This window comes from Diadema setosum, chromosome 10, assembly GCF_964275005.1.
Source record: "Diadema setosum chromosome 10, eeDiaSeto1, whole genome shotgun sequence".
In the NCBI taxonomy this organism is placed as follows: domain Eukaryota; kingdom Metazoa; phylum Echinodermata; class Echinoidea; order Diadematoida; family Diadematidae; genus Diadema; species Diadema setosum.
Genome location: NC_092694.1, coordinates 37,904,296 through 37,914,990, shown reverse-complemented (window position 1 = coordinate 37,914,990; position 10,695 = coordinate 37,904,296). Strand labels below are relative to the sequence as shown.

The 10,695-nt window shown below is 37.8% G+C and overlaps 1 protein-coding gene across 1 annotated transcript; it reads right to left on the bottom strand.

The window, feature by feature from the left end:
- Positions 1–5,078: 5,078 nt before the first annotated feature.
- LOC140233642 (myosin regulatory light chain 12A-like) lies at positions 5,079–7,550 on the bottom strand. Its single transcript, XM_072313745.1, has 3 exons — positions 7,349–7,550; positions 6,374–6,535; positions 5,079–5,260 (listed from the first exon to the last, which is right to left on the bottom strand). The coding sequence occupies exons 1-3, from the start codon at positions 7,548–7,550 to the stop codon at positions 5,079–5,081; spliced, it is 546 nt and encodes a 181-aa protein (XP_072169846.1).
- Between the last annotated feature and the right edge of the window lie 3,145 nt (positions 7,551–10,695).

The window sequence follows — 10,695 nt, the reverse complement described above, 5'->3', positions numbered from 1 at the left end:
TACTATCATACTGTGCTGTAGTTGCTGACATTACTACTACTGTACATGATATGATTACTGCTACAAGTAGGTCGACTACATAGGCATATCCTAATGCAATACTATTACTGCTCAAATAGTGCCACCATATACGTACCATGTTTCTACTATTACGATTATATATTAATGCACTTGTACCACTCCTGAATTGATACTGCTCTCATACCACTGTACTGCTCTTTTTATTTTCCGATTCATAAGTTCCCCTTATCTAAATTACTATGCGTCTCTCTCTCTCTCTCTCTCTCTCTCTCATTCTCTCTCTCTCTTTCGAGAAGGGATTATTGATTATGCCTTATGTTTCATCAGTAATGTTTGCGATGTGTCTGTGGTTCATTTTAAAGGGGAATACCAAACGATTTTCATAATTGTAATTGCATTACAACACAGCTTGTTCAACAAGTTCACCTGTGTAGAATTTCTGTATGCTTTCTTCTTTTGTTCTGCTTCCTTGAGCCCCTTCTTATGCATTCTCAAGGAGAAGCTGCCATGTCATCGTCCATGTTCGTTGTGATTCGTTTTAAATTTTGAAAACAATCTTACAAGCTGTATTCCTCATCCCAACTCACTATAAATTCTGAAACCTTTTACCCATAGTATAAACAATTTATAATGATTGTTCAAATAATTAATGTAACTTTAGGTCTGAAATGCATCCGGAGGCCTCCTTTGATACTCCTACTTCACTTAAGGAGCTTTGATTTTGGATTCGCCCAACACAAGCAAAATGTTTCTAAAGCTCAGACATGATGAAACATGATACTGTGTTCTCCATCACTTGTGAACGTCTGAATACGCCAGCAGTGGAAAAAAAAAAATGTATATAATTCAGTAACATAGTACCATATCCCGATGCATACAAGGAACGCGCGAAACTTTTTTTTTCTTTTTTTAAATCCGTGAATATATCTTTGTCTCACCAAAGATGATTTGAATTGCAGGTATTTTAATCACAAAGCCAACTGGTGGCAATGTAAGTGAACCTCATCTCCTGTTTCCGATACGACATATTCTGGTACACTGTAATAAGAAAATAAACAGTACTTAACATCAGTAACTCTCATTCTCTTTCAATGTGTTTAAAAGGTGACTCCTTATTTGACCTTTAATAGAGAACTCGTTTTGTCATGTGCATAAACAATACACGTATGATATGCATGTATTTATGTATGTGCGTTTGTGGACGTGTGTACTGCTCTGTAAAGTACAGGTTGTAATGCGAGTCCAGGCGATAAAAAACCCTCTAAACCTCTACCGGGGGCAGTGTAGGGGGCACCGTCCTTGGAGGGAAACTATAAAGTCCACGGGAAATCTCGTGGGACTTGCAACATGCGTGCCCCTTTTAATCCACCGAGCCCCTCTAGAATACTCTTTGCTCAACTACACGAACACGCACCCCCCCCACTCAACACACACTCATTCACACAAAGACACCCCGTCACACACACACACACACACACGCACACACACACACACACACACACACACGCACACACACACACGCACACACACGCAATATCACAGTGTAAAACTGAACATCGTCAGAGATATGAAATGAAAACGAATGCCTCTCGACATTTTTGTAGAATTTATAGATTCATATCGAATGAATGATGGGTTTCTCGAGTGCGTGAATAAATGAATAATGAATGCATGAATCATGAATAAACAATGATTGGATGATGATAAAATGGTGACGGAGTGAACATTATGATGGAATGACTTGATAGAAAGATAATGTCATATTTTTTGGGCTACATCGATCAATCTAGTCAGTTATATATAAGATCAACATATAAATTGATGATAAGCAAACGCCGACTTGTGTGAAAGCTGGGAAAAGAAAGTTGGTTGATGGAAAAAAAAAACTCTTGGGCTTCAAATTAAGAGTGAACCAGAACAGTTGTGTGTCATTTCTCATTCTTTCCCCCTCCCCCCTCCCCCCATCCCATTCCATTTTCCCCTCTACTCTCTCCTGCTCTCCTTTTTATTTCTATTGATGTATATTGCTATTGTTCACATTATCTCACCATCGTGAGGTCTTTAGTTCGATGTCTGCTACGATGAAATCTTGACATTGTGTTCACAAGGAACAATAAATATAAAATGTATTAATACGATGGTCAGAACTGTCAAAAGAGGATCTGTGGATGATATGACATTGGCGTACTTTCCATTTTATTGAACTATTTTGACTCCATCTATTCAATTCCATTACGGTAATTTTCATTTCAGTTGCTCACATCAATACACTAACATTACAAAAACAAGCGTACGAAAACGTTAGCATAATCACGATAATGGCGGCTTGCTATAGATCTGTACAATCGTTCGTCCGATTTATTTCCTCATCAAAAGTTAGAAGAAAAAGTAACAAAATTATTGCACTGTTCGATTTCATGTATTTTAGAAAACTACTCATCGTAACCTTTCACTGGTCTAACTTGTGCATAAACAAGATAAAAAGTTTAAAAACTTGCATTAAACTAATTTTATCAGTTCGCACTTCAGCATTCTGCTAACGTCAAATATTTTCCTTCATAAACAGATATAGAGAATAAAAGAATGGCTCAAAGAGGAATTGCATACATTAAGCATGATCCGAAGAAACTGTTAATATTTCACAGAAACTAAAGAAGTAGCGTGATAAGAGACAGATTATCTATATACTCGAATATTCAGGACTCCGAAATCATTTTCTTCATCTAAATACAAACATGTAGGCATGCTCTTTCTCAACATATATTGACGCTATTAATCTTATGATCATGCATGTGATCCCCCGATCGTGCCTATAACGATTGCAAGATACAAGGAAAACAGCAAAGCATCCCTTTCTAAGCTTTGTGTGCGTTTAAAGAGAGAACTTCAGCAAAAGTCTGATTATTTCGCCTGACATCAGGATATCAAAATCTTATACATGGAGTCCTTGACGGGTCTTGAGATGCCCTCACCTTCTAGAGTAATTCACAAATTTGACAAGCTATGCTTTTCTTGTGAATTCCTCTTTTCCATGTAGAGTTATAAATTAAGATTGTATTGCTTACTTGTTTATTTATCCAAACCAGAGTTGATATCATTATGATAATTGTATTCATGTTTTGTTGAAAATTACGTGATTCAAAGTTCCTTTTGATGTTATGTATTCATGTAAGCGTTATGTATATCACTTTGTATTACTTTATATGGAAATAAAATAACTTGAATTGAATTGAAAAAAAAAAAACAACAACAGAGGATGCGGCCGGGGAGTTTTAAGGGGGGGGGGCATTAGGGTGCAGTGGCGGATCCAGAGGGGGCGCACCGGGCGCGAGCCCCCTCTTTATTTTTTGCTAAAACAAAAGAAATAAAAAAAAAATGGGGGGGGGGCGTGCGCCCCCTTTAATTTTGTAAAGGCGCCTCCCCTTTACGGAATTCCTGGATCCGCCCAGCCTGCGGTGAGGGTGCGGTGAGGGAACTTAGATCAGACATTGCGTGCCAGGCTGTTAAAAACATGACGACTTTGCGATTCTACTATAACCTAAACTTGATATCGAGACAGGAAAGTCCCATTGGCCCTTTCATCTTAAACTGAATACCAGATCTCTCGAGAAAAAGACTCCGAATGTCGTGCAGATGTCATTATCTAGTTTCCGGACACAGGTGTCAAAGTTTAGCTGAAGCTACGATAGACTTGTGTCCGATCGAAGAGAAAGTGTTCTTGAACTTTGTACCCCCCCCCCCCACCCCCCATGACATTCAAAATGACAACAGACCTTGATGGATGTAACGTTCCTGAACTGTTTGATTTCTTTCATGACGCGGATTTGAGTCGCCACTTAACGCGGCTTCGGGTTTGAAATCTTCTAAATTCTTTTCGTGAACGTATACCCCATCCCACCCCACCCCAAGAAATGAAAGTCCGGGGTTAAGAAACACAAGTGTAAAAAGCCCTAATGCTAATTGATGTAAAGACAATTTAGCATTATACCCGCGTAGAAAACTCGCGGTATTTACTAAACTTCAGCAAAACACTCATTTTATGTCAGAAACTTACAGCAAGTATCAGATCCAAACTGATTTCCATCTACTGCACGAGCAAGATAATATGTACAAACTGTATCAGCATATCGAAACTGGTCACTTAAGATAATGATGGCGATATTCTATCCACTAAGAATCAAAGGGGCTGCCAGTAGTTATTAGAGAGAGATAAAATTGAATGGCAATTCTGGACTAGTTAACAGTCTAAAAAGGAAGAGTAAAAATTGATAAGTACAACAATGAAAATCTTATAAAAATGGGAGAAAAATTTGGAAAATTGTGATTTTTTTTCACAATTTTCACAAAACAGTTCTAAACGGTCAGTATGATTTTTTTTTAGTTGATGATGTTATCGTTTCACAACTTGCCATAATGTTTTAACACGAAATTTTCAGAATTCCAGGGTTTCATTTTTTTTTCAAATGCAGTCTGAAATATCCGACTGATCATTACTAGTCAGTCATCATGAATAACACTATTTTATACTTTCACTGCAGAAACATTGAATATACTCGTCAGTTTCTTTGTAGTGTTTGTGCATGATCACTGGAAATTGTAAGGTGATGACATCATCAGCTCTCTTATTTGCATATTCATATCAACAGTTAGAGAACTGTTTGGCAAAATTTCACTTCATAATTTCATATAAACTTCTGAAGTTTTATCCGTCTTTGATCAAATTACTATTGCTCTGTTTCTGTAAGACTTTACTCTTTATTTTCAGACTACGCCTTTTAACTGGGTACCGTTTCATGAAAGTTGTCAGCGCTGACAAGTTGTCAGTCTCTGACTATAACCATAGTAACAGTCAGTGACAAGAGCATCTCAGCCAATCAAAACCAAGGATTTTGCTGAAATAGTCAGCGCTGACTAAATTGATGAAACACCCCCCCCCCCCAGGTCTTGAAGTCCTCTTTGACGCCCCTAAGATCCTCAACGGATAGATCACTAAGGCAGTTGTAACAATCTCAGATCATTCAAAAGCGAACGATGGCGGACCAAATTATTGGAGCCTCCTAAGTCTTTGGCCGGTCATCTTTATCCTTGGCGCCGTGTTTGAGGATGCGGGTAAAGTCTCGGTAGTCAAGGAGACCGTCTTTGATGGGAGCTTCCCTGGTCATTTCATCCATGTCCTCTTTGCTGAAGCGGTCGCCCATCGTCGTCATCAACTCCCGGAAGTAGTCCTCTGGTATCGTGCCTTTAAAAAAAAAGACATAATGGTCCGAATTCACGAAGGTGGTTTAAACTAAGACCATGGTACAAATTTAGACCATGGTCTAAAATAAGCGTGAAATATGCGAATCTTTGACATGCGCGTATCAACGCGCGTTTGTTACTGGACGTCTGTTGGCGTACGCAATCTGTCAATCGTATTTACACAGAAGAAATTTGCATAAATCATGGTTTAGATTTAAACCACCTTCGTGAATTCTTATATATATATATTATCGTGCCTTTGAGGAATATATGATATAGCAGTGTGTGAAATAATTACTACATTATCATCACTGCGTAATAATTGAACAATCAATCCAAGTATCACCAAATACGATTGATAACCATTTATACCTTTTTCAAAGTAGGGGAATATAGAACTGATGGGTCAAGACACGCACACTTTAGGCACTTTAGGTAATAAGTCAACAGAAACATTCTGCAGATCATTCCACGTGCCACATTATGACGACAAAAAAGGTAAAACGCTCCATGAGATTGTCAGACAGCACAGAGTCCTAATATACATGCAAAAATCATGTCTAGCACTTTTTTTTTGTTGAAAACTGTGACCATATGGATACGACGTCTACTCGCCGTCAACAAGTACACACACACACACATACACACACAATCCACAAAAGACGGCACATAATTATCTTCAGGTTAGGCCTGTTATAAAAATCTACCAGCAATCATCTAACTTTTACTGAAGAACATGTGGATGCACATGGAGCTCCACAAGGCTGTTTTTTTTTTTCTCTCCCCGATATGATTACCAACTAATGGATATAACATTGCCTTTAGTTCGACAAAACTCACATCAAATTATAAATCTATACTGCAAGGCTTTACCGGGAATCACTTGAGTTACTCAAGAAGTGTAACAGTGGTTTACTCCAAAGACCAACCGACCACACGTGCTGGCAGACAAATAACAAACATACTGATTGTAAGGTAATTATCAACGTATAAACGTAGCAGTTATAATAGTTATATTGGTGCTGTGGTCATTGCTGTGGTTTATATATAAGGCTGGTTTTTCATGTGTTTGCTGTTGATGTTGTCTTCGCAGTCGTAATTGGAGTGATCTTACCTGTCCCTTCCTGATCGAGATAGGCGAATGCGTTGAGGATGACGTTCTCCGGGTCGGTTCCGTTGAGTTTCTCGCCGAAGAGCGTGAGGAACATGGTGAAGTTGATGGGACCCGGTGCTTCATTCATCATGGCGTCCAGCTGTTTAGACGTGGGATCCTTTCCTTTTCATATCCGAGACAAGAAGTTTGCACGATATTGCCAATGAAAACTCATTTTCTCATTATTGTTTTATTATGCATATTACCATAATCTCCTTCTTCGTCTCCATTTCTTCCTCCTCCTCATCATCATCTTCTTCTTCTTCATTTTGTCTCTTTCTTTCGTCCTTCTCTTCCCTTTCTCGACAGAATGAGTTTGAGAAGATGATTTATATTCACTGCAAGTTTTTTTGTTTGTTTGCTTGTTTGTATGTTGTTGTTGTTTTTTTTACAAATTGGCGATTTTTACAAAACGTGGCAACCACATCGTTAAGGTATCGTCAGAAACAGCATATCATCAATTTTTGTCAGGAACTAAACACAATGAGCAAACTATAATAAACAAGAAACCCCCCCCCCAAAAAAAAAAAAAACACACACACAAACACACACACACACACACACACACACATTGACTCTGACATTTTGTGATCACGTGATCATCTCTTTTACCATTTTCAGAATGAAATTGTCATGTTGCTATCATGTGAAAACAAAAATACATTAACCATTAAACTTTTGATAGAGTACTTGCGACTCATGTAGAGAGTTGAGGACCTATTATTGTCATAAAGATGAATGAAAACACAAACCACGCCTAGGTCATCAATGATAGTCCGCTATAATTACTTTCTCATGGGTCAAAAAGCAAACAAGAATTGGAAGTATCAAGATAAAGTGTATGGATTCCTGAACTGGAAATAATCAAAGATGTAGGATATACTCAAAATCAGAGTGCGGACTTATACAGTTGTGGAGATGATGCACATTTATTACCTAGCGAGGCCAGCATGTCATGGAGGTCGTCCTTGTCGATGAACCCATCCCGGTTCTGATCGATGATGTTGAAGGCCTCCTTAAACTCCTGGATTTGCGCCTTTTCGAACATGGAGAACACGTTGGTGGTCCTGCGGCCGGCGGCGCGCCCAGGTCGCTTCTTCTTCTTCCCGTGCTGATGCGGAGTGGAATGGCTGGCCATAGTAGCTTCTCGTCTTTATATATAATAATCCAGCTAGACAGGGCGAATGTCAAGAAAAGAAATTAATCTTTCATTTAGTTTTCGAGACACAGATCTATTTTGCTCACATGGCATGATATAACCTGGTGTTCCAGCATCATATTATGCATCTATAATAACATACATGTACATTATGCCGAACATTACTGCGTTATACAGGTTATCATCGTCTGAGTTACCATCTGAAAGATTGTAAATCAAGTATTTTTGAGGCCCAGTTACATGTATAGATCAAATACAAAACTGTTTTCTCATCATTATTATTATTGTTATTACTATTATTGTTATTATTATTGTTGTTATTACTATTATTGTTATAATTGTTGTTATTATTATTATTATTATTATTATTATCATTATTGTTGTTGTTGTTGTTGTTGTTGTTGTTGTTGTTGTTGTTGTTGTTGTTGTTGTTGTTGATATCGTTATCACTATTATTAGTTTTGGGTTTTTTTTTAAGATATCGTTATCACTATCATTAGTTTTGGGGGTTTTGTTTTAAGATATCGCGGCTCACCTGAGAGCTTCGTGGCACACCAATGGACCGCGGCCCACTGGTGCACTGACAAACTCGTAGCAAGTAATGGTCTGTTTTCTTTGCTATGTTTTCTTCTTTTTTGTCCTCCTCCACCTCGTCAAATTACTACTATTACTTTTACTACTACATGTTGTACTACTACTACTACTACTACTGTATACTACTTCTACTGCTACCACTACTATACTACTGCTACTAATACCAGTACTACTACTACTACTACTACTACTACTACTACTACTACTACTACTACTACTACTACTACTACTACTACTACTACTAGTAGTAGTAGTACTACTTCTGCTACTAATACTACTACTCTGCTAACTACTACTGCTGCTGCTGCAGGTGCTACAACTACTACTACCTCTTCATGTGTGCTACTACTTCTGCTGCTGCTCCTATATGCCTATCATACTATCATTGCTCAAGCTAACATACTCCTCCTCGCCCTTAAAGTTTTAAATTTTTCTATTTCCCTGTTTCTATCTTATTTCCATGTATTTGTATAATACGCGGAACTGACAACCAGGCAGCGAGCAAGGACTCCACAGCGATCTTAACAAGCAGTTAATCGGTACACCGTTATGAATGTCATTCATTATTTACATTTCTTCTTTTCGTTCCCCTCCCTCCATTTTCACTTGATTTTGAGGGGGCAAACTGAAATACTATGATGAAAAAGGTGGAGAAAAAGGGGAGGAAATCGATTATATGTCAGATCATTAAGTCTCCGCAATCCGAGGAAGGGTGCGCCTGTAGAGGATGAAGGTGAAATGAAAAATAAAAACAAAATGAAAACAAAATCATTGTTGTGGACAAAGGGTGCCATAGAAATCAAGCTTTTTAATGGTCTGTCACCTAGAGGCAAAGAAAAAAAGCTGCTTCCCATCGTAATGTGACACTTACAAATGACAAACACACAAAACACATTAACTCCATTCAAAGGAAGAGCAAATACTGCGAAGAGACCGAAGTCGACACAAGGTAGTAAAAGAGATAGACAGATAGATAGATAGAGAGAAAGAAGTGAGGGCGAGAGGGAGAGGCACAAAAATAATGGGAAAGATGGGAGAGATACTTGTGGATAAATAAAGAGAAAATGAGAACGGAGAGTAGAGACACATAGAGACAAATAAAGAAAGAAAGATATAATATATACATACATATATATATATATATATATATTACAGAAATAGATAAAGAAAGAGAAAGACAGATATATATATAATATAGAGAGATGAAGAGATATAGAGAGATAGAGAGATATAGATAGATGAAGAAAGACAAGAAGAGAAAGATACATGGAGATAGACAGAAGAGCAAGAGAGACAGAAAGAGATATATATAGAGATAGATAGATAGAAAGAGAGGGAAAGACAGAAAGAGAAATATACTGAAATAGATAAGAAGGGAAAGGAAAAGAGGGGAAGATAGATATACACAGAGGTAGATAAGGAAAGAAAGAGAGAGAGAGAGACAGAAAGAGAGATAGGGTGAGATATAGATGGAGAAAAGGAGTGAGAGAAAGAAAAAGCGAAATACAGAGAGGGAGGGAGAGTGGGCTTTTAGGATAATGTGTTTTTCCCATCAATGACAATGCACATGCATGAAAGAAGAGGAAAAAATAAACTTACTAAACCATTGTGCGTTTTCCCATTAAAATCAGAGGGCGTCCCACTTTAACGTTGTATCGGTGCAATTAATGTGCCACCCTCTGGATACACATGAAGTATTATTGACACAGGGAAGTTTGGAGAGAAATGAGAAGTCTTATGAAGACTACATCAGTGGCATAGCGCTCTGAAAGGATCCATTTAATTTTCCCTAAATATTTCCAACATCAGTAATTCTGATTCAAAGCAAATGACCCAACATTAAAGACGGTTAATGTCTCTGTGTGTGTGTGTGTGTGTGTGTACACACACACACACACACACACACACACAATGGAAAATGATTTTGCAGCACAAGAGAGAATGCAGTTGCTTATTTTTGTTCATGTTAATTTTGTTGTTAACATGGACCTGATATTGAATGAAACTCAAATAAAGAATGTCATAAAACAAAAAAGGTATGTCTGTGTGCGTCATGTGTGTGTGCGCGTGTGTGGGCATTTATTTGTGCGTGTGTGGGTGTGCGTGTGTATTTATCTGTTTGTTATAATTACAGACAGATGAAGTAGTGCAGTTGCAAATTAACTTTTTTTATAAGGAAAAAGTGATTGGTGAAAGAAGACGAGCATAATCATTGTACCCAAATAGGAACTGGCAGAGAAATAATTGCCGATCTATTTTATTAAGGAACTCGTATCTCAAGGTAGTTTATTTTGCTATTTTATTCGCAGATTCTCGCATTCAAAAAAAAAAAAGAGAGAGGGAGAGAGAGATTGCTGTCATCGTAAGTGTTTATCCAAGGTTTGTTAGTTGACGTGTGGGTGTCTGTGTGTATAATGATATCCACTGAAATAAAGGCTCGATGTGCAATGACTCTCACGAGCAATAGTTGCATCATTAATTCGCCTTTCTAAATTTTTGACAATACATGCATTATACGGTATAATAGACT

What these genes read in the sequence shown, in the direction of transcription:
- LOC140233642 (XM_072313745.1), bottom strand. Translation starts at nt 7,550, where the DNA reads ATGGCCAGCCATTCCACTCCGCATCAGCACGGGAAGAAGAAGAAGCGA. An exon ending in TGACATGCTGGCCTCGCTAG is followed by an intron (nt 6,536 to 7,348) that starts GTAATAAATGTG and finishes GGATATGAAAAG; the next exon opens with GAAAGGATCCCACGTCTAAA. An exon ending in TCTCGATCAGGAAGGGACAG is followed by an intron (nt 5,261 to 6,373) that starts GTAAGATCACTC and finishes TTTTTTTTAAAG; the next exon opens with GCACGATACCAGAGGACTAC.